Source organism: Perca flavescens, chromosome 12, assembly GCF_004354835.1.
Source record: "Perca flavescens isolate YP-PL-M2 chromosome 12, PFLA_1.0, whole genome shotgun sequence".
NCBI lineage: Eukaryota > Metazoa > Chordata > Actinopteri > Perciformes > Percidae > Perca > Perca flavescens.
Genome location: NC_041342.1, coordinates 35,352,096 through 35,376,085, shown reverse-complemented (window position 1 = coordinate 35,376,085; position 23,990 = coordinate 35,352,096). Strand labels below are relative to the sequence as shown.

At 43.1% G+C, this 23,990-nt stretch overlaps 2 protein-coding genes across 2 annotated transcripts in view; both read left to right on the top strand.

The window, feature by feature from the left end:
- The first annotated feature begins 945 nt into the window (after positions 1-945).
- On the top strand, positions 946-12,033 carry LOC114565873 (uromodulin). Its single transcript, XM_028594181.1, has 9 exons — positions 946-1,014; positions 1,616-1,702; positions 3,673-3,984; positions 5,313-5,521; positions 6,538-6,695; positions 8,826-9,071; positions 10,369-10,528; positions 11,813-11,885; positions 11,965-12,033. Exons 2-9 carry the CDS (start codon positions 1,627-1,629, stop codon positions 11,970-11,972), a joined length of 1,242 nt encoding a protein of 413 aa, XP_028449982.1. The 5' UTR covers positions 946-1,014; positions 1,616-1,626; the 3' UTR covers positions 11,973-12,033.
- Positions 12,034-16,054: 4,021 nt separating this feature from the next.
- Positions 16,055-23,990, top strand: part of LOC114566060 (dnaJ homolog subfamily C member 5) — an 8,916-nt gene continuing 980 nt past the window's right edge. Inside the window, exons 1-3 of the mRNA XM_028594397.1 lie at positions 16,055-16,161; positions 18,843-19,056; positions 23,343-23,517. Of these exons, the coding sequence (XP_028450198.1) occupies positions 16,055-16,161; positions 18,843-19,056; positions 23,343-23,517 (496 nt within the window). The remainder of the gene's footprint in view (positions 16,162-18,842; positions 19,057-23,342; positions 23,518-23,990) is intronic.

Sequence of the window (23,990 nt, the reverse complement as noted above, 5' to 3'; positions counted from 1 at the left end):
CAGGTAATGCATGTTTCCTAGGTCTGCAGGTAATGCATGTTACCTAGGCCTGCAGGTAATACATGTTTCCTAGGTCTGCAGGTAATGCATGTTTCCTAGGTCTGCAGGTAATGCACGTTACCTAGGCCTGCAGGTAATGCAGGTTAACTAGGCCTGCAGGTAATGCAGGTTAACTAGGCCTGCAGGTAATGCATGTTATCTAGGCCTGCAGGTAATGCATGTTACCTAGACCTGCAGGTAATACATGTTTCCTAGGCCTGCAGGTAATGCATGTTACCTATGCCTGCAGGTAATGCAGGTTAACTAGGCCTGCAGGTAATGCATGTTATCTAGGCCTGCAGGTAATGCATGTTACCTATGCCTGCAGGTAATGCATGTTACCTATGCCTGCAGGTAATGCAGGTTAACTAGGCCTGCAGGTAATGCATGTTATCTAGGCCTGCAGGTAATGCATGTTACCTATGCCTGCAGGTAATGCATGTTACCTATGCCTGCAGGTAATGCATGTTACCTAGACCTGCAGGTAATGCATGTATGGTGTAGCCTAAATTTCTACGGCAACCTCAGTGATTTGACCACGATTAACCAAACATACTACAGGGGGGTAACAGAGTCTGGTAACTTTAGACAACATAGGGAATGAAACAGGAGCGGGATGGGATTTGGGAGTCTTTCTCTTGGGGTTTTGCAGGACAGGATTGTTTTGGGGCAGTCACTTGATTGGGATATGACGGGAGTATTTTCGTTGGCTCAGGATGGGATGGGAGCGACAATTAATTCCCGTGTCACCCTCTAGTGTAGAGTCATGGGGGAGCCAAATACTAGGATCCTGATCCAGAGGCCTCAAAAACTAAAGTAAAGGGAACACTCCAACATTTAGTGGAATCCTTTTTATTTTACTTAAAGATGATATCAGGTCCAGGACCTGAGTTGGATCTTCAGTGTTTTCCCTAAGATGACTGCTTTAGCCTGGTGCACAACACTTATGTAAAAAGGAAATACGTCACTTTTAAAGTTGGTTTTCCCTGTTACTCCTGTTATTTCCTTACAAGCAATGTTGCATCTGGTGCAGTGCTAACTCCATATTAAAAAAAGCTACATTACATCACTTCCTGCAAACTTGACAGAGAATATTGAGGACAAAACAGCATCACTGATCTGTTTTAAAACAAAACAAAACACAAAAAAGCGTAATGGATATAGGTCTGACAATGCAAGACTACTGGTAGGCTACCGTTACGACAATGTTATCTTACTGTAACTTCACGTGTTGAACTGACTTTAGCAGTTTAGCTAACACTCTCGACTGTCCTGCTGTTACAGTTGTGAACTAACCATAGCCAGTTGCCTTCTTCATGGACACACGGCGCTGTGCAGCTGTAGAATGAATATAGAGGAAGCACAATGGATATTTGGCGTTATTTCTGGCATAAAAAAAACGCATGGGGATCGCATTGGCCTGGCGGGGCCTACTAAGTCTGTACAATTATAGGGGAAACACTGATATTATATTCCTCATGTGAGCCAAAATGAAGATCATGTCCTACAGGATCCTTTAGACCTTTGGTACCATCAGCATCTCAAGTGGACTTTGTTGTTCTTTGCGCCTAATCAGATGTCAACACCATGGTGTGTAATACCTGCGCTGAAGGTGAGACCTGTGTGAGCGACGACAAGATCAACTGGAGGTGTGGGCAGCCGGGTGAGTGATCATGAAACACACACATTTCATTCATCCACTGTAGGGATTGGGAAACATGATATCCAGGGGTTTCAGGTCATTAATGTTACATGGTAGCCTAGAAATATAGCAACTCTCCGTTGGTTTGCGAGCTGGAAAAACCCAACTCTAGTCAGGCCATTCACATCGTGTATAGAGTCGGTGGGCGGGGCTTAACATAATGACGGCAGAGTTGCGATGGTTCCGCCTGAATTCCCTGCTACTTGAAAACAAAGAAGATGGCTGCTGCTGCTGCTGGCGAACAGTTGTCTTTGGCCGCAACTCTGGAAGACTTGGAGTTAAGCTTTTCTTTGAGAAAAGAACAGCGATTGGCACTGAAGTCATTTCTATCAACTAGCTCCGTTACCTTCTTCGTTGCTCTGGTTGGTTGTAGCGCTATCCTATTGCATGCAGAGAGAATTTGAAAGACAACCGTTTATCCCGCCCCTCGGATTGAGCCCTGACAATGGTGAGTTCCTAGACCCAACTTCTGGATGTGGGTCCGGCTTGTCAGGATACTTACATGGGGCTTTTTGGAGAGTTCCACATGTCCTAAGGAGGTTCAAGAACTTCCTACCTAAATTCTGATGGTAGGCCGCTCTTGACCCAGAAATTCGTAAAGAGTTTTCACATTCTTAAAGTTTCTACCAATGGGTTGTCAAAGAGGATGTATAGATTACGTTGGGTCTCTAAAGAGATTCTACAGGTCGTATGGTCATTCAGGGAGTTCAACTGGTCCTAAAGAGTTTCTAGTCAATTACATATTACATATTTATAGTGTCAAATCATAACAGGAGTTATCTCAGGACACTTTACAGATACAGTAGGTCTAGACCATACTATAATTTACAAAGACCCAACAATTCCCCTCAAGAGAAAGCATTTAGGTGAAAGTTTCTACATGTCCTTCATGGGTTTTCACAAGTCACAGAGTATTACATAAATCCCTTAAGAAGTTCTAGGGGTCCTTCAGAGTAATAGGTTGAAGTATATCCTAAGGGGAGTACCAATGGTTCTAGAGGTTCCCACAGATTGAGATCCTTTCAAGAGGTCCTTCAAGGGGGATCCATGGGTCCCTAAAGATAAGATAAGCTACACCTTTATTATCTCCTATAGGAGAAATTCGTCTTGGGCAGTCGATAGAACAAAACAATGGTGACAAATCGCACATAAACACACAACAAACTCATTAATATGTCTCATACAAATGTAATCAACTACAGTTAACATTCAATTACCCATACACAAAACCCCCCTACCTCCCCCTCCCCGCACAGAAGATTGAGAACCTACTGCACCTCCTCCCCCTCATATTGCACATGTATACTACCAAGACGGGGTTAACTTTTCTATGATTTGTGCCGTGAATTTTTGGTTTTGATAGATTAAAAAAATATATTCAATTCAATTCAATTCAATTTTATTTATAGTATCAAATCATAACAAGAGTTATCTCGAGACACTTTACAGATAGAGTAGGTCTAGATCACACTTATAATTTGCAGAGATGCAACAATTTCCCCCTAACAGCAATTGCATTTAGTTGCCAGTTGCGAGGAAAACTTTAATGGACATCTGTATCACAGATTCATTATCCAATTCAAAATAACTTCTGATTTAAAATAACATAAATATTGTATGAAATGTTGTTTCTTGTCTTGTTAAAGGGGTGCTATGCAGTTTTGGCCATTTCTTCGCTGTTTTATGACTTTTTGCTGGCAGGTTTCTCTATAGAGCTCCCCCTACAGCTTCGGAATAGATATTTTGCAGCTCCTATGTTTACTCGTGTCTGACTCCTGGCTCGGTCAGTCTGTCTTAAAACCATTCCAACGACTCCAAAGCTGTTTAGTTAAGGTAAATTAAGGTAAAAAAACTGCATAGTTCCCCTTTAACTGTATCTGTGGGGACAATCTGTTCACTGTCGCTCTGTTTTTAACTGTTTTAATGTGTAGCTCCTCGGCTGAGGTTGGTGAATGGTAACACGCCATGCAACGGTAGAGTGGAGATCCTCCATAACAACCAGTGGGGAACAGTGTGTGATGATTTATGGGATATAAACGACGCCAAGGTGGTCTGCCGACAGCTGAGATGTGGCCCTGTCCAGTCAGCAACTGTTTCTGCCTCCTTTGGACAAGGCACCGGACCGATCTGGATGGATAATGTTGCCTGTAAAGGCAACGAGTCTTTGCTATCAGAATGTGAACATACAGGGTTTGGCACTCATAACTGCAACCATGGTGAAGATGCTGGAGTCATCTGTTCTGGTTAGTGACATTTAGTTGTGTCCAGTGGTGTAGTCTAAGTTTTTGTATTGAGTATACAGTAATGTTTTCCCTCCCAGCATTAGACTCGCCCTTCTCAGAGCGATGCGTCCCAGAGCGACAACCCCATAGGATTTTTGTAATGTTACCGCCTAAAGCACATGTGTCAAATTCGAGGCCCGCGTGCCAAATCCGGCCCCTCGCAGGTTTTGATCCTGCCCGTATTTTAATTTAGGTTGACAATAAATTTAGTCCCACCTAGTTTTGTTCGCTTTTTAAAAAAATATTTTTGACACCTTTTCCAGCAGTTTATGCATTTTTTTCAATGCTTTAGGCACTTTGTTTTTAACATTTTTGATGCTTTACTAACTGTTTTGCCACTTTTTCTGACGTTTTTGATGCTTTACTCAATGTTTTTGCCACTTTGTTTCTGTCACTTTTTCAGACAACTCTGACTCTTTTTATTTTGGCCTTTTACCAACTTTTTTGGTGCTTTTTCCAACATATTTGTTGCTGGCTGAGGAACCTTTGTGCCAGACTTTTTGGGGGCTTTATGAGGCCCAAAATGTAAGTGAGAAGACTACAGTATATGATGCAATAATACAGTCAAAATATGTTTTATTTTTTTCTTAAATAAAAGCATGTCAATAAACTCTACATGTCTGGCCCTTGGTGTGATTCTCAGTTTCCAGTGTGGCCCTCTGGGAAACTGAGTTAGACACCCTTGTAAAGCATTAGCCTCATATGGCTCATGGTCTGTAGTTACTGTAACATTAACGTCTGCTGCAGAGTCATCTGAAGCAGCAGTACAGCTTCAGGGGCAGGCTTACCAAAACACTGAGAGAGTGTAGTTTAAATTAGCTTTCGTTTCACATATCTAGCTACTTTAGTGATTCACATTTGCACAGAGAATGACCGCCAAGCAACTGTGTTGTTGTTCCTATGCGACTTGCAACACAGATGGTGAATTAATGAACGTAAGTGTCAAAGTTCTCTCACAAAAACAATCATCGTTATGTAACGGTATCCTGGCGTTTCTGTTAGTGGGTAATCCTTGACCTTTCCTAGTGGGTATACTCCGTATCACAATATCTGAGAGAAATAAGCCTTTTGTGTATATAGAAAAAGTCTTAGATCTTTGAGTTCAGCTCATGAAAAATCGGGGTAATAACAAAAGTGTTGGCTTTATAATTTTCTTAAGTGTATTACTGAAATAAAGTCCCATGGTGATCCATCGGAAGGGGAGAGACTTTGCTTCTCTAAACTATGAAATTCCCCAAATGCCTTGTTGCTGCTGTATTGTGCCCAATGTGTTTCATCTTGTGTTCCAGATGATCTTAGTGGTTTTCCAGAGCCGGAGTTGGTGTGTGGACAGGATCACCTGCGTCTGACAGTCCAGAAGAGGCTGTTGGAGGAACGAGGGCTGAACCCCTCCTCCGCTCACATGATTGACCCGCGCTGCCACCAGCAGGTTGACCAGCAGGAGGTGATGTGGTACCTGGTGCAGCGAAGGAAGGGTATCTGTGGAAACGTGGTAGAGGTGAGTTTGGTTCATAGACTGTATAATATGAATGGACAAAGCATCAGGTACGGTGAAGTGCAGCAAATGCGGAAGTGCCGAGAGACTCCTTAAACCTGCATTCTATCTGAATGCCAGCAGAGCGAGACTCCTTAAACTTGTATTCTTTCTGAATTCCTGCAGGGGGCGACTCCTTAAACCTGCATTATATCTGAATTCCAGCAGGGGGAGACTCCTTAAACCTGCATTATATCTGAATTCCAGCAGGAGGCGAGATGTGCGGTTGCAAAAGGAGGCCGGTTTCTGTAGAAGTCTCTGAGAAAGTGACCCACTTCTCACTTGATATATTACCTTAGTAAACATTTTCATAATGAGTTCATGGTCTCAATCGCTAGTTTGAAGTCTTCTGCAACACAGAATGATGTTAATTTTTTAAATTACGGTCTCATTGATTTTAAAATTGGCGATAAAGCAGGGGGTGTTTTAGGGCGTGGCTACGATGTGATTGACAGTGAAAGTGTGTAACGTAACGTAGAGTGTAAGGGCTCCTCCCTCACTCCTCCCTCTCGTCCAAAATCATCACATGACCCAGCTCATATCTGGATATTTAATATGTTTTGACCACTAAGGGGTCCTTCACAATAAACTGACATATCTGATATATTATCTTCTTATAACATGTGCCTAATGTTAGCAATGGCTCCCGCTGCCTCAAGATAGCAATACACCCAGAGTGCACCTGAACACACCTCTCTGTAAGACCAGCCCGCCCATGGGCCATAGATGGGCGCAGGTGCATTTGCTGTTTAAACGACGTGGGCGCTGGACGGTCTTAAACTAGCAAAGACACTTGTGTCTGGCTTTGCGCTGCGCTGGGTGCAGGATAGGGCCCTACACCTGCTAAACATCATGATAGCATCTTGTTGTTAGCATTTAGATGTTTTCAGACGTTTTTTCTTGTTGACAGAACAAATCTGATTAAGTAGTTTTTCACTGATTTCATCATGTTGTCTTTAATCTGTTTTTATATGTTGCAGACAAACGGCTCCCACATTACGTACTCCAACATTTTGTTCGTGTACCCGTCTGATGGGTCCAATGATTTGCTCTACGCCCCGATGAGCATACCGTTCTCCTGCGTCTTCCCGCTCGATGACATCACCAGCCTCGAAGCCGCCATTCGATACCAGCTGCCGTGAGTCAAATGGTCAATTAGAACTTTTGTTATGCTTCTTAAAAAGCTTTCATACTGCAGATAATCCTTTAAAATGCTTTCGTCAGGATCAGAATCAGATTTATTGGCCAAGTATACTTACATACACAAGGAATTTGACTTCGGTAGGTGAAAACTCTCTTTACATTCAACAAATAGAAACGTATTAGCAACATACTGTACAATAGAGACAATAATATACATATAGGCACATTTCAACATAATATACAAAAAAACTAATATATATCAAACATAATATCAAGACACATGGAGTGGGATGTAAAGTGCAAAAAGTAATAGTGCAAAGTAGTGTGCAAGATGCATATTGGAATGATAAGTATGTAATGTGTAGGGAAGTGGGTGAGTGGCCAAAGTGGAGATGACCCTACTTATCCAAAGTTGAGTAGAGTTCATATACCGCAATCCATTAAGAAAACCCTTAAAATCCCATTGAGATACCTTAATTTTATCATTATCAATGGGTAAAGTATTGGTAATTTAAGACAGTGGTTCTCAGACTTTTTTCAATAAGGTACCCCTTTTGAATTGTTTCTTTAAGACATGTACCTCTTGACCAGCGCTAATCATTTTTGGTAGACAAAAAAAAGTCTCTATAAAGAGGAAGAATACAGCGATGTCAGCAATAGATTTAATAAACAACGTCTTTGTACCTGGACAACATTGAAATGACAAAACCTTGGAAAAAGATGGTAGAAAGAAGGAAGGAAGACAAGAATAGGTCAAAAATAGTATAAAAAATTTCAAAAACTTGATGCTTTTATATAGGCCTTAGTGGTCCCCTAAAACTGTATCTGAAGTCTCTTTTATATAGGCCTTAGTGGTCCCCTAATTCTGTATCTGAAGTCTCTTTTATATAGACCTTAGTGGTCCCCTAATACTGTATCTGAAGTCTCTTTTATATAGACCCTAGTGGTCCCCTAATATTGTATCTGAAGTCTCTTTTATATAGGCCTTAGTGATCCCCTAATACTGTATCTGAAGTCTCTTTTATATAGACCTTAGTGGTCCCCTAATACTTTATCTGAAGTCTCTTTTATATAGACCTTAGTGGTCCCCTAATACTGTATCTGAAGTCTCTTTTATATAGACCTTAGTGGTCCCCTAATACTGTATCTGAAGTCTCTTTTATATAGGCCTTAGTGATCCCCTAATACGGTATCTGAAGTCTCTTTATATAGACCTTAGTGGTCCCCTAATACTGTATCTGAAGTCTCTTTTATATAGACCTTAGTGGTCCACTAATACTGTATCTGAAGTCTCTTTTATATAGACCTTAGTGGTCCCCTAATACTGTATCTGAAGTCTCTTTTATATAGACCTTATTGGTCCCCTAATACTGTATCTGAAGTCTCTTTCCCGAAATTCAGCCTTTGTGTAGAATTACAGCCACTAGAGCCAGTCCCACAATGAGCTTTCCTTAGGATGTACCATTTCTGTGTCTGTAGCTATTGAGGAGGAGGGGGGGGGGGGAACAAGGTGGAGGGTGGGGGTGTGGCCTTGACCAACTGCCACTTTGCTCATTTGAAAGCCATGATGCCTCTCTCTTTCTCATGGGCGGGCCAAATTCTCTGGACAGGCAAAGCAGAGAAAGGGGAGGTAACCTTGCTCCTTATGACCTCATAAGGAGAAGATTCCTGATTGGTCCATCTGAGCTTTCATTTTCTCAAAGGCATAGCAGGATACCCAGGGCTCGGTTTACACCTATCACCATTTCTAGCCACTAGGGGACCATAGACAGGCTGGGGGAACTCACATTAATGTTAAAAAACCTCATAAAATGAAATTTTCATGCCATGGTATCTTTAATATTTTAGATTTTTCAGTCACAAATATGTTAATACAGATCCAAATACGACCAAAAAATTAAAGAAAACGAACAAATGTTTTAAAAAAAGTTTTCATGCCATGGGACCTTTAAATATCTCACATACCCCCTGCAGTCTTCCAAAGTACCCCTAGGGGGACACATACCACCATTTGAGAAAACACTGATTTAAGATGATATGATCAGTTTCATAGTCTATGTTGTGAGAGTCGAGTTACTTCAGTTCACCTGTGTGTCTTCTCTTAATGTTTCTCGTCTCTCTGCAGTCGTAGCGTCGGCTTGGTGCGTTCAGGTGACCCCACCAGGGCGCAGATGACTCTGTACGAGAGGCCGGACTACAGCAAGCCGTTCCCCGCTGGCCCGGTCAGCCTGCCGCTGGGCGCCGCCCTGCACGTCGGCGTCTCTGTGGAAAACTACGACAACAACAGCTTTGGGCTCCTTCTGGAGCACTGCTACATCACAAACTCGCCCAACGCCAACGATCCTGCCAGATATGTCCTGATCCAGAACAGGTGACCAGATTCATTAAAACTCAGCTCATTCTCGACAGTTCTCTGGGATTTATTTTCATGCTAATCGAATGTATCTCGAGCTTGAAACAAGCTAGCGCAAACTGCTGATTATCTTATAACGGTAGTCTTCGGGGCACTGGTAGAGTAAAAATAAATCGATATTTTATACCACTAACAAGGCTCATCATAGCACCACACTTCAACGGTAGTATAATGAGGGTCCCTACATGTAAACCGAAGCGTTGAGAACTTTGTAAGTGTAAAGACAGTTTATTAAAAAGACAGATTATAAAGACAGTTCCGTTCAGAAAAAACAGTCACGACCAGTTGAATCACGAACGCCATGCAACCAATAACCGGTAACATAACTCAAGCTGCATGACTTATTTTCCCAATTCAGATAGAATGCAGGGTTAAGGAGTCTCCCCCTGCTGGAATTCAGGTAGAATACAGGTTTAAGGAGTCTCCCCCTGCTGGAATTCAGATAGAATACAGGTTTAAGGAGTCTCCCCCTGCAGGAATTCAGGTAGAATACAGGTTTAAGGAGTCTCCCCCTGCAGGAATTCAGGTAGAATACAGGTTTAAGGAGTCTCCCCCTGCTGGAATTCAGGTAGAATACAGGTTTAAGGAGTCTCCCCCTGCAGGAATTCAGGTAGAATACAGGTTTAAGGAGTCTCCCCCTGCAGGAATTCAGGTAGAATACAGGTGTAAGGAGTCTCCCCCTGCAGGAATTCAGATAGAATACAGGTTTAAGGAGTCTCCCCCTGCAGGAATTCAGATATGTGCCACGCTGCATCCTGTAACGCCCTGCTGTGCCCTGCTACACCATGAACTACTACGACTACCATTGTAGTCCCTGTTCCATTATCTTTATTATGACTATTATTTGCCACCGTTCATCACACCCCCAATCTGCACCGTCAGACACCGCCTACCAAGAGTCTGGGTCTGCCGAGGTTTCTTCCTAAAAGGGAGTTTCTCCTCGCCACTGTCGCTACAGCCACTGCTAATGCTTGCTCTTGAGGGAATTACTGGAATTGTTGGGGCTTTGTAAATTATAGAGTGTGGTCTAGACCTACTCTATCTGTAAAGTGTCTCTTGTTATGATTTGATACTATAAATAAAATTGAATTGAACAGAATTAAATAGATAGAATGCAGGTTTAAGGTATTTTGCAGCCGAACCGTATGCTTTATCCATTAATATTAACAGTCTATGAACCTGACTAATAAAAGTAGCTGTGTTGCACACATGTGAACAGAACATGAGCTGCTTTGTGATTGGCTCTCCCCACCAGGTGTCCAGTTGACCCTCGCCATGTGAAGGTGGCAGAAAGCGGTGTGTCGCAGCGAGCTCGCTTCTCGGCGCTGCTGTTCCTCTACCACGGGACCTTTGAGGACGTTTATCTGCACTGCCGGATCAGCCTGTGTGACCGGGACAGAGGCCCCTGCAGCCCTGTGAGTCCAACACACTTGGCCTGAAGAAGGCCTACACACACACACACACACACAGACACACACACATAAACACACAGACACACACACACACACACACACACACACACACACACACACACACACACACACACACAGACACACACACAGAGACACACACAGAGACACACACACACAGAGACACACACAGAGACACACACAGAGACACACACAGAGACACACACACACACAGAGACACACACACACACACACACACACAGACATACACACAGAGACACACACACACACAGACACACACACACACACACACACACACATACACACACACACACACACACACACAGACATACACACACAGAGACACACACACACACACACACACAGAGATCGCACACACACACACACACACACACACACACACACACACACACACAGACATACACACACAGACACACACACACACAGAGAGAGATACACACACACACACACACAGAGACACACACACACACACACACAGACATACACACACAGAGACACACACACACACACACACACAAACACACACACACACACACACAGACAGACACATAAACACACATAAACACACGCACACACACACACACACACACACACACATAAACACACACACACACACACACACACACACACAAACACACATAAACACACAGACACACACACACAGACACACACAGATACACACATATAGTATATAATAAAGGTTTAACCCTCGTCTTTTTGTCTTGTCGTTGACCTGCAACGTTTTGATTATCTGAGTCAAAATTTTAAAGGAAAAAATCGTTATCAATGTCGCGTTCGTCTTTTGAAACACTTTTGTGGCTTTCCCGATGTTTTTGTCACTTTTTTCAACGTTTGTCAACTCTTTCTGAGCCTTTTGAAGTTTTTCTTTTTTTTGTTCACTTTTGTCACTTTTTTGTCACTTTTTTGTCACTTTTTTCAAAGTTCTTTCATAATTTTTTCTTCAAATGCTTTTCAATGTTAATAAAACACGCAAATTCAATGAAAGTAGTGAACTGATCATTTATTTTACTTGTATGAGCGTTGTAGGGAACCATCCATGTTAGTTTTTTGGACAATTTGTTTGAAAGAAACCCAAATTTCTGATATAGAAACATTTTGAAAATGGGTCAGACCTTTGTGCACGTGGTAACATTTTTGTCGCATTTTGTACTTTTTTATCTTGTGTCTCTCTTTCTTGTGTTTCTGTGTACCTTTGTGTATCAATAAAGTTTTGAAATACTCCTTTAGAACTGTTCCAGGCGACGCGCTCGGTCCGCCACCGCAGCCAATCAGCTTCCTGTCACTGTTGGACCAATCAGCTGTGAGTATTTCCTTTAATCTCAGTTTAGTGTTCCAGTCACACTTCACCCATCATGTTCTGATCCGAGTTTCCATTTCAGGGTCATAACAAGAGCGCTGAGGCTGCAGAGGAATCAACTTCCTGTTGCTGAGGCGGAGAATCTTTATTACTTCAATCAGTTAGCAGATTAAACTGAACATCTGACTTTGACTTTGATGAAAACAAAAATAAAAATGAAAGATGATGAACCTTTTGTTTGATGTATTTTTTTTTATTCTTCATTGAATGTTTTATTGAGCCACACATGTTGCTGATTGATGAGACGATGACATCATGCTTTCATAAGTATGATGTCATATTTAAAACAAAACCAAACTTGGAGTTTATGAGAATCTGACACTCCGATATTATTATTATCAATGTCAACACATTACGGCACTTTAATTTTACCTTTAATTTCTTAACACTGATGTATGGAAGCTCATGAAGTGTCACGTTTTCAATACATTTTATATACTGATCAATAAAGTTTAAGATCAAGTTCATCTGTAGCCCCCCTTCCTCTCTATCTGAAGCCCTCCTCCTCTCTATCTGAACCCCCCCACTCTTCTCTATCTGAAGCCCCCCCTCCTCTCTATCTGAAGCCCCGCCCCCTCCTCTCTATCTGAAGCCCCGCCCTCTCCTCTCTATCTGAAGCCCCGCCCTCTCCTCTCTATCTGAAGCCCCGCCCTCTCCTCTCTATCTGAAGCCCCCCCTCCTCTCTATCTGAAGCCCCGCCCCTCCTCTCTATCTGAAGCCCCGCCCCTCCTCTCTATCTGTAGCCCCCCTCCTCTCTATCTGAAGCCCCGCCCTCTCCTCTCTATCTGAAGCCCCGCCCTCTCATCTCTATCTGAAGCCCCGCCCTCTCCTCTCTATCTGAAGCCCCGCCCCCTCTCTGTCTCACCTGCTGTGACTCATCGGTGAAACCCGAGCTGGCGTGGCGGCTCGTGGTCACCGGAGCCGAGCAGCTGCTGAATGATTGATGGCCGACAGACACCGATCCTAAAAACACCTGAGCAGGTAGAGGACAGGTAGACGCTGCTCTGAGGCTCCAACAGGCAGGTAACACCAACAGGCAGGTAACCTCTCTCTCATTCACATTCACTCTTTAGTCTATATAGTGTGTGTGTGTGTGTGTGTGTGTGTGTGTGTGTGTGTGTGTGTGTGTGTGTGTGTGTGTGTGTGTGTGTGTGTGTGTGTGTGTGTGTGTGTGTGTCTGTGTGTGTGTGTGTGTGTGTGTGTGTGTGTGTGTGTGTCTGTGTGTGTGTGTGTGTGTGTGTGTGTGTCTGTATCTGTGTGTGTGTGTGTGTGTTTGTGTCTCAGTGTGTGTGTGTCTGTGTGTGTGTTTGTGTGTGTGTGTGTGTGTGTGTGTGTCTCTATGTGTGTGCGTGTGTGTGTTTATAAGATGTCTTTCTATCACTCTTTAGTCTATAAGATGTCTGTCTACCACTCTTTAGTCTATAAGATGTCTGTCTATCACTCTTTAGTCTATAAGATGTCTGTCTGTCCCTCTTTAGTCTATAAGATGTCTGTCTATCACTCTTTAGTCTATAAGATGTCTGTCTGTCCCTCTTTAGTCTATAAGATGTCTGTCTGTCACTCTTTAGTCTATAAGATGTCTGTCTGTCACTCTTTAGTCTATAAGATGTCTGTCTGTCCCTCTTTAGTCTATAAGATGTCTGTCTATCACTCTTTAGTCTATAAGATGTCTGTCTGTCCCTCTTTAGTCTATAAGATGTCTGTCTACCACTCTTTAGTCTATAAGATGTCTGTCTGTCCCTCTTTAGTCTATAAGATGTCTGTCTGTCACTCTTTAGTCTATAAGATGTCTGTCTACCACTCTTTAGTCTATAAGATGTCTACCACTCTTTAGTCTATAAGATGTCTGTCTGTCACTCTTTAGTCTGTAAGATGTCTGTCTACCACTCTTTAGTCTATAAGATGTCTACCACTCTTTAGTCTATAAGATGTCTGTCTGTCACTCTTTAGTCTGTAAGATGTCTGTCTACCACTCTTTAGTCTATAAGATGTCTACCACTCTTTAGTCTATAAGATGTCTGTCTGTCACTCTTTAGTCTGTAAGATGTCTGTCTACCACTCTTTAGTCTATAAGATGTCTACCACTCTTTAGTCTATAAGATGTCTGTCTGTCACTCTTTAGTCTGTAAGATGTCTGTCTACCACTCTTTAGTCTATAAGATGTCTACCACTCTTTAGTCTATAAGATGTCTGTCTACCACTCTTTAGTCTATAAGATGTCTGTCTATCACACTTTAGTCTATAAGATGTCTGTCTATCACACTTTAGTCTATAAGATGTCTACCACTCTTTAGTCTATAAGATGTCTGTCTATCACACTTTAGTCTATAAGATGTCTGTCTATCACACTTTATTCTATAAGATGTCTGTCTATCACTCTTTAGTCTATAAGATGTCTGTCTACCACTCTTTAGTCTATAAGATGTCTGTCTACCACTCTTTAGTCTATAAGATGTCTATCACTCTTTAGTCTATAAGATGTCCGTCTATCACACTTTAGTCTATAAGATGTCTGTCTATCACACTTTAGTCTATAAGATGTCTACCACTCTTTAGTCTATAAGATGTCTGTCTATCACACTTTAGTCTATAAGATGTCTGTCTATCACACTTTATTCTATAAGATGTCTGTCTATCACTCTTTAGTCTATAAGATGTCTGTCTACCACTCTTTAGTCTATAAGATGTCTGTCTACCACTCTTTAGTCTATAAGATGTCTATCACTCTTTAGTCTATAAGATGTCTGTCTATCACTCTTTAGTCTATAAGATGTCTGTCTATCACTCGTAGTCTATAAGATGTCTGTCTATCACACTTTAGTCTATAAGATATCTGTCTACCACTCTTTAGTCTATAAGATGTCTATCACTCTTTAGTCTATAAGATGTCTGTCTATCACTCTTTAGTCTATAAGATGTCTGTCTATCACTCTTTAGTCTATAAGATGTCTGTCTACCACTCTGTCTATAAGATGTCTATCACTCTTTAGTCTATAAGATGTCTGTCTACCACTCTTTAGTCTATAAGATGTCTGTCTATCACTCTTTAGTCTATAAGATGTCTGTCTACCACTCTGTCTATAAGATGTCTATCACTCTTTAGTCTATAAGATGTCTGTCTATCACTCTTTAGTCTATAAGATGTCTGTCTACCACTCTTTAGTCTATAAGATGTCTGTCTATCACTCTTTAGTCTATAAGATGTCTGTCTACCACTCTGTCTATAAGATGTCTATCACTCTTTAGTCTATAAGATGTCTGTCTACCACTCTTTAGTCTATCAGTTTTAGTTTAGTATATGTGTCTCTCTTTCGGTGTGTGTGTCTCTCTCTCTCTCTTTCGGTGTGTCTGTGTGTTTCTGTGTGTCTGTGTGTGTCTCTCTTTCTGTGTGTGTGTGTGTGTCTTTCTCTCTCTCTCTCTCTCTCTGTGTTTGTGTGTGTGTGTGTGTGTGTGTGTGTGTGTGTGTGTGTCTCTCTTTCTGTGTGTCTGTGTGTCTGTGTGTCTCTCTTTCTGTGTGTGTGTGTCTGTGTGTGTGTCTGTGTGTGTCTTTCTCTCTCTCTCTCTTTCTCTGTGTGTGTCTGTGTGTGTGTGTCTCTCTCTCGCTCTTTCTGTGTGTGTGTGTGTCTGTGTGTGTCATATGTGAGTATTGTCTAGTTTCTTCTCTCCTCTGGGACACTAAACTGAATCCTTTCTTCTATTCCTCTCTACATTCCTCATTCCTTTTACCATCCTTCCTCATTTATTATTCCTTTATTCCATCTTCTATCCTTCCTTCCCTTTTCCTTCCATCCTTGCCTCCTCTTCTTTCCTTCCCTCCTTATATGCATGCATTACTTACAACTTACATAAAGTGTAGAGCTGCAGAGATGAATGGATTAGTACTATTCTGATAATCCATTACAGTTTTTTACAATCAATTTGCTACTAATTTCAGAAATTTGATGTCATTTTTCAAACTGTGTGTGTTTGTGTCTGTGTCTATGTGTGTGTGTGTGTGTGTGTGTGTGTGTGTGTGTGTGTGTGTCTGTGTCTATATGTGTGTGTGGTTTTAAGTTAGTAGCTTTGAGTAATTGGGATGGATTGTGTGTTTGCTGACAGGTGATGCTGTCAGGATGTCTGACGGGAGGCAGCGAACATTGTCCACATCTGGAGAGTCTCTGTACCAGATCCTGGGTCTGCGGAAAGGCTGTTGCCATGACGACATCAAGAAGTCCTACAGGTAAGCCCCGCCCACTCACGTAATCCCGACTCACCAAATACCTACCAACACATTTCTGTAGCTAGCTATGAAAACACTTACAGACAAGACACCTCTTGCAAATGTGCTAACCCTTTCTCATTGGATTGACACATTTTCAACAAACGGTGGAGTGTTCCTTTAACACGGTTGTTTTAGCTATGGTAACCAATTAGAAAGCATCTGTTCCTAACTATTAGAAACTACCTCCATCAGTATGAAATCACTGAAGCACCTGTTTGACACTCCTTCACACAAATCTTTAATTAGCAATCAGTGTGCAGGCCTTAAAGGTGCAGCGTCTGTGTTGTTCTTTGCCAACATGGATGGAAGAGGTCTAAGACAGAAGAGACTAGTAGTATTATTTCTTATACTGTACAGTAACAGATGGTTATACTTCACTGTAATAGATTTTATTTTTATTTTTTCTTAATTTGTTATACTCTAATAGATTTTATTTTGGTTTGCATGTACTTTGTGTAATTTTTACAGTATTTCAGTTTTCAGCCAGTTTGAAAGTAAGAATCAATGGAATCAATAACATTTGCATCAAAGCATTTCTGATTTTGGATCCAGTTCTTTGAAAAAAAGCAAATTTGACAACAAATGGCTCTGGGCCCGGTAGACCCCAGAACCAGATGCTCTGGGCCCGGTAGACCCCAGAACCAGATGCTCTGGGCCTGGTAGACCCCAGAACCAGATGCTCTGGGCCTGGTAGACCCCAGACCCAGATGCTCTGGGCCTAGCCCGAGACCCCAGACCCAGATGGGCCTGGTAGCAGACCCAGATGCTCTGGCATAGCCCAGACCCCAGACCCAGATGCTCTGGGCCCGGTAGACCCCAGACGATGCTCTGGGCCTGGTAGACCCCAGACCCAGATGCTCTGGGGGTCCAGGAACACATGTGGTCTCTAGGGGGCGCTACAGATACCATGATCTCATGGAGGGTTTATCACATTGTTATTAAAGGGCACTCCCTGTCTGTGTGTGTGTGTGTGTGTGTGTGTGTCTGTGTGTGTCTCTGTGTGTGTGTGTGTGTCTCTGTGTGTGTGTGTGTGTCTGTGTGTGTGTGTGTGTGTGTCTGTGTGTGTGTGTGTGTGTGTGTGTGTGTGTGTGTGTGTGTGTGTGTGTGTGTGTGTGTGTGTGTGTGTGTGTGTGTGTGTGTGTGTGTGTGTGTGTGTGTGTGTGTGTGTGTGTGTGTGTGTGTGTGTGTGTGTGTGTGTGTGTGTGTGTGTGTGTGTGTGTGTGTGTGTGTGTGTGTGTGTGTGTGTGTGTGTGTGTGTGTGTGTGTGTGTGTGTGTGTGTGTGTGTGTGTGTGTGTGTGTGTGTGTGTGTGTGTGTGTGTGTGTGTGTGTGTGTGTGTGTGTGTGTGTGTGTGTGTGTGTGTGTGTGTGTGTGTGTGTGTGTGTCTGTGTGTGTGTCTCTGTGTGTGTGTGTGTGTGTGTGTGTCTGTGTGTGTGTCTGTGTGTGTGTGTGTGTGTGTGTGTGTGTGTGTGTGTGTGTGTGTGTGTGTGTGTGTGTGTGTGTGTGTGTGTGTGTGTGTGTGTGTGTGTCTGTGTGTGTGTGTGTGTGTGTGTGTGTGTGTGTGTGTGTCTGTGTGTGTGTGTGTGTGTGTGTGTGTGTGTGTGTGTGTGTGTGTGTGTGTGTGTGTGTGTGTGTGTGTGTGTGTGTGTGTGTGTGTGTGTGTGTGTGTGTGTGTGTGTGTGTGTGTGTGTGTGTGTGTGTGTGTGTGTGTGTGTGTGTGTGTGTGTGTGTGTGTGTGTGTGTGTGTGTGTGTGTGTGTGTGTGTGTGTGTGTGTGTGTGTGTGTGTGTGTGTGTGTGTGTGTGTGTGTGTGTGTGTGTGTGTGTGTGTGTGTGTGTGTGTGTGTGTGTGTGTGTGTGTGTGTGTGTGTGTGTGTGTGTGTGTGTGTGTGTGTGTGTGTGTGTGTGTGTGTGTGTGTGTGTGTGTGTGTGTGTGTCTGTGTGTGTGTGTGTGTGTGTGTGTGTCTGTGTGTGTGTGTGTGTGTGTGTGTGTGTGTGTGTGTGTGTGTGTGTGTGTGTGTGTGTGTGTGTGTGTGTGTGTGTGTGTGTGTGTGTGTGTGTGTGTGTGTGTGTGTGTGTGTGTGTGTGTGTGTGTGTGTGTGTGTCTGTGTGTGTGTGTGTGTGTGTGTGTGTGTGTCTGTGTGTGTGTGTGTGTGTGTGTCTGTGTGTGTGTGTGTGTGTGTGTGTGTGTGTGTGTGTGTGTGTGTGTGTGTGTCTCTGTGTGTGTGTGTGTGTGTGTGTGTGTGTGTGTGTGTGTGTGTGTGTGTGTGTGTGTGTCTGTGTGTGTGTGTGTGTGTGTGTGTGTGTGTGTGTGTGTGTGTGTGTGTGTGTGTGTGTGTGTGTGTGTGTGTGTGTGTGTGTCTGTGTGTGTGTGTGTGTGTGTGTCTGTGTGTGTGTGTGTGTGTGTGTGTGTGTGTGTGTGTGTGTGTGTGTGTGTGTGTGTGTGTGTGTGTGTGTGTGTGTGTGTGTGTGTGTGTGTGTGTGTGTGTGTGTGTGTGTGTGTGTGTGTGTGTGTGTGTGTGTGTGTGTGTGTGTGTGTGTGTGTGTGTGTGTGTGTGTGTGTGTGTGTGTGTGTGTGTGTGTGTGTGTGTGTGTGTGTGTGTGTGTGTCTCTGTGTGTGTGTGTTCCTCTGTGTGTTTCAGGAAGCTGGCGTTGCGGTTCCACCCCGATAAGAACCCCGATAACCCCGAGGCAGCGGAGAAGTTTAAGGAGCTGAACAGCGCCCATGCCGTCCTGTCGGACCTCACCAAGAGGAACATCTACGACTCGTACGGCTCTCTGGGGCTCTACGTGGCTCAGCAGTTCGGAGAGGACAACGTCAACGCATACTTCATGCTGTCCACCTGGTGGGCCAAGGTGGGCGGGGCTTACACTGCCTCTGTGTGATGTCATCAAACAAGTTAGTTGTGATGGGGTTTTTTTGGGGTGGGGAGGGGTTGAAACCTTTATTTATCCGGGTAAGTCGACATTCATACCTGGAAGCTGCCCAGTACCACCACCAGTCTGATCTGATCACATTCATACTGGAAGCTGCCCAGTACCACCACAGTCTGATCACATTCATACTGGGAGCTGCCCAGTACCACCACAGTCTGATCTGATCACATTCATACTGGGAGCTGCCCAGTACCACCACAGTCTAGTCTGATCACATTCATACTGGAAGCTGCCCAGTACCACCACAGTCTGATCTGATCACATTCATACTGGGAGCTGCCCAGTACCACCACAGTCTGATCTGATCACATTCATACTGGGAGCTGCCCAGTACCACCACAGTCTGATCTGATCACATTCATACTGGAAGCTGCCCAGTACCACCACAGTCTGGTCTGAACACATTCATACTGGAAGCTGCCCAGTACCACCACAGTCTGATCTGATCACATTCATACTGGGAGCTGCCCAGTACCACCACAGTCTGATCTGATCACATTCATACTGGAAGCTGCCCAGTACCACCACAGTCTGATCTGACCACATTCATACTGGGAGCTGCCCAGTACCACCACAGTCTGATCTGATCACATTCGTACTGGGAGCTGCCCAGTACCACCACAGTCTGATCTGATCACATTCAAACTGGAAGCTGCCCAGTACCACCAGTCTGATCTGATCACATTCATACTGGAAGCTGCCCAGTACCACCACAGTCTGATCTGATCACATTCATACTGGAAGCTGCCCAGTACCACCACAGTCTGGTCTGAACACATTCATACTGGAAGCTGCCCAGTACCACCACAGTCTGATCTGATCACATTCATACTGGGAGCTGCCCAGTACCACCACAGTCTGATCTGATCACATTCATACTGGAAGCTGCCCAGTACCACCACAGTCTGATCTGACCACATTCATACTGGGAGCTGCCCAGTACCACCACAGTCTGATCTGATCACATTCGTACTGGGAGCTGCCCAGTACCACCACAGTCTGATCTGATCACATTCAAACTGGAAGCTGCCCAGTACCACCAGTCTGATCTGATCACATTCATACTGGAAGCTGCCCAGTACCACCACAGTCTGATCTGATCACATTCATACTGGGAGCTGCCCAGTAGCACCACAGTCTGGTCTGATCACATTCATACTGGAAGCTGCCCAGTACCACCACAGTCTGATCTGATCACATTCATACTGGAAGCTGTCCAGTACCACCACAGTCTGGTCTGATCACATTCATACTGGAAGCTGCCCAGTACCACCACAGTCTGATCTGATCACATTCATACTGGAAGCTGTCCAGTACCACCACAGTCTGGTCTGATCACATTCATACTGGAAGCTGCCCAGTCTGGGTGGTTCATAAAGCACTAACAGATCTGAGATATATTTCGGTCCTAAGCCATTTAGAGATTTATAAACCAGGATAAGGATTTTGAAATCAATTCTTTGAGGCACAGGAAGCCAGTGTAAAGTCTTTAGAACTGGAGTGATATGATCCACTTTTTTTGTCCTATTGAGAACTCTTGCTGCAGAATTTTGAATCAGCTGCAGCTGTCTAATTAGTTTTTTAGGCAGACCTGTAAAGACACCATTACAGTAGTCAAGTCTACAAAAAATAAAAGCATGGACAAGTTTTTCCAAATTCTGCTGAGACATAAGTCCTCTAATTCTTGATATATTCTTAAAATGGTAATAGGCTGATTTTATTGACTGTTAAAATTCAAGTCCGAATCCATGACAACACCAAGATTTTTTGCTTTGTCTGTCGTTTTTTAACAGGGCCATTTGAAGCTGTGCACTGACTTTCAGTTTCTCTTCTTTTGCTCCAAAAACAACCACCTCAGTTTTTTCTTCATTTAATTTAAGAAAATTCTGGCACATCCAGTTGTTGATTTTTTTCAATGCAATCTGTCAGTTTTCTTATTGGACTATAGTCTCCTGGCGTTAAAGTTATATAAAGTAGTGTGTCCTCAGCATAGCTATGGTGATTTATCTTGTTGTTTTCCATAATCTGAGCCAGTGGAAGCATGTAGATGTTGAATAACAGAGGTCCCAGAATTGAACCCTGGGGAACTCCACATGTCATAATTTTACTCAGATACATAATCGTCTATAGACACAAAGTAGTCTCTGTTCTTTAGATATGATTCAAACCAGTTAAGAACTGATCCTGAAAGGCCAACCCAGTTTTTCAGTCGATCTAGTAGTATGTCATGGTCGACCGTGTCAAATGCCGCACTAAGATCAAGTAACACCAAGACTGAGGTTTTGCCACTATCTGTGTTAGAGTGGATGTCATTAAAAACTTTTACAAGAGCTGTCTCAGTGCTGTGGTGTGGTCGGAAACCTGATTGGAAAGCATCAAAACTGAAAAACCACTTTTTCAATGATTTTACTTAAAACTGGTAGATTTGATATTGGCCTATAATTACTCAGTAGTGATGTATCCAGATTATTCTTTTTTAAAAGAGGCTTGATGACTGCAGTTTTTAGGGCCTCTGGGAAAGTACCTGTAAAAAGAGATGTGTTTATAATATGTAGGAGATCTGAAGCCAAACAGTTTAAAACATTTTTAAAAACATTTTTGGGTAAAATATCGAGGCAACAGGAGGAGGTTTTTAATTGTTGTATGATGTCCTCCAGGTTATTGTGGTTGATCATATGAAACTGTGTCATAATGGAATTTATATTGCTTGGTCTCTGTGACAACACCGGATAAAAATTCAGATTTTACTGGTACTGGAGGGTTTGTTAGTCTATCGACTAGCAAATAAAGTACGTGAGTTATTATTGTTTCTAGCAATAATGTCATTGAAGAAGGACTCCCTTGCATTCCTTAATTCAAGGTTATATGTTTGAAGTCTCTCTTTATTGGACTCATGATGGACCTGGAGATTACTTTTTCGCCATCTACGTTCGGCTTTTCGACACTACCTTTTTTCTGCTCTAACCTGTGTGGCATTTCTCCATGGGGATTTATTTTTAAAAGAGACAGTTGTATCCTTAATGGGGGCAATGGCATCATTAATGTTTGTAATTTTACAATTAAAATTATCTACAAGCTCGGTAACTGAGACCCCTGAAAGAGCAGGTGTGGAAGAGAAAATCTGAACAAATGACTCACTGCTGTTCTCAGTGATAAAGCAACATCAGTCACCTCAACATTGGAAATGTTCAGACCCTTGGAGATAATCAAGTCTAAGGTGTGTCCCTTGTTGTGAGTGGCCTGTGTCACATGCTCAGTCAGCATAGTTCTCAAAAATACAACATAATTCTTTAGTTCCTCTGTCCTGGGGATTGTCAACAGGAATGTTAAAATCGCCAGCAATAATCACACAATCAAAATCAATACAGATCGCAGACAGCAGTTCAGCAACGAAAACTGACCGGTAGATCGAGAGCTTTGCCTTCTGGCTCAGCTCTCTTTTCGTCACAACGGTGTGATAGATTGAATGTAATACCGCACCCGCTGCGCCGATTCTCCGACCAATCTCCCGCTCCTCTGATCTATTAGTGCTTTATGAACCACCCAGACCTCTCAGGTCGTCTGGAACAGGTTTGCTCGTGGTCCCCAGAGTCAGATCTAAACAGGGAGAAGCAGCATTTAGTTTCTATGCTCCGCATATCTGGAACAAAATACCAGAAAACTGCAGGTCTGCCCCAACTCTCAGCTCTTTTAAATCAAGGCTGAAGACCTTACTTTTTGATAATGCTTTTTGTTAATTCTTTTATCGAACAGTGATTTTTATTCTTGTATTTTATTTCGTATACAATTTTAATACGGATTTGTTTTTATTTTATTTTTTATTTTTTTTAATGGTTTTAAATTTGTATTCATTACTAGTTTTATTCTTATTTTACTCCCTATTTTTGTTATTTGTTCTTTAATGATTGATGATTTGTGTGAAGCACTTTGAGTTGCCTTGTGCTGAAATGTGCTATATAAATAAAATTGCCTTGCCTTGCCTTGCTCCATTGTCCCCTCACTCGCGAACAAAACCCCAAGGTACTTGAACTCCTTCACTTGGGGTAAGGACTCATTCCCTACCTGGAGAAGGCACTCCATCGGTTTCTTGCTGAGAACCATGGCCTCAGATTTAGAGGCGGAGTATCCCTTTAAATAAAAATAAGAAAAGAAAGGAAAGCTGTGTTAGAAACCGTTGCCTATACAGTGTGTCTTTGTGCCTCCAGGGTCTGTTCGTGGTGTGCGGTGTGCTGACCGGCTGCTACTGCTGCTGCTGTCTCTGCTGCTGCTGTAACTGCTGTTTTGGGAAGCTGAAGCCGACGCCGCCGGGCGATGGGGGGGGGGCGGAGTACGTCTCCCCCGACGACCTGGAGGAGGAGATACGCAACGACCCCGAAGACGGTGAGACCACAGGGAACTCTGGGCTTTTATTTTGACAGTCAGGAAGTTCTGAGCTTTTATTTTTACAGTCAGTGACATAACAGGAAACTCTGGGCTTTTATTTTGACAGTCAGGAAGTTTTGGGCTTTTATTTTGATAGTCCGTCACATAACAGGAAACTCTGTGCTTTTATTTTGACAGTCAGGAAGTTCTGAGCTTTTATTTTGATAGTCTGTCACATAACAGGAAACTCTGTGCTTTTATTTTGACAGTCAGGAAGTTTTGGGCTTTTATTTTGATAGTCTGTCACATAACAGGAAACTCTGGGCTTGTGTGTGTGTCTCTGTGTGTCTGTGTGTGTGTGTGTGTGTGTGTGTGTGTGTGTGTGTGTGTGTGTGTGTGTGTGTGTGTCTGTGTGTGTGTGTGTGTGTGTGTGTGTGTGTGTGTGTGTGTGTGTGTGTGTCTGTGTGTGTGTGTGTCTGTGTGTGTGTGTG

What these genes read in the sequence shown, in the direction of transcription:
- LOC114565873 (XM_028594181.1), top strand. Translation starts at nt 1,627, where the DNA reads ATGGTGTGTAATACCTGCGCTGAAGGTGAGACCTGTGTGAGCGACGAC. An exon ending in GCCATTCGATACCAGCTGCC is followed by an intron (nt 6,696 to 8,825) that starts GTGAGTCAAATG and finishes GTCTCTCTGCAG; the next exon opens with TCGTAGCGTCGGCTTGGTGC. An exon ending in TATGTCCTGATCCAGAACAG is followed by an intron (nt 9,072 to 10,368) that starts GTGACCAGATTC and finishes TCTCCCCACCAG; the next exon opens with GTGTCCAGTTGACCCTCGCC.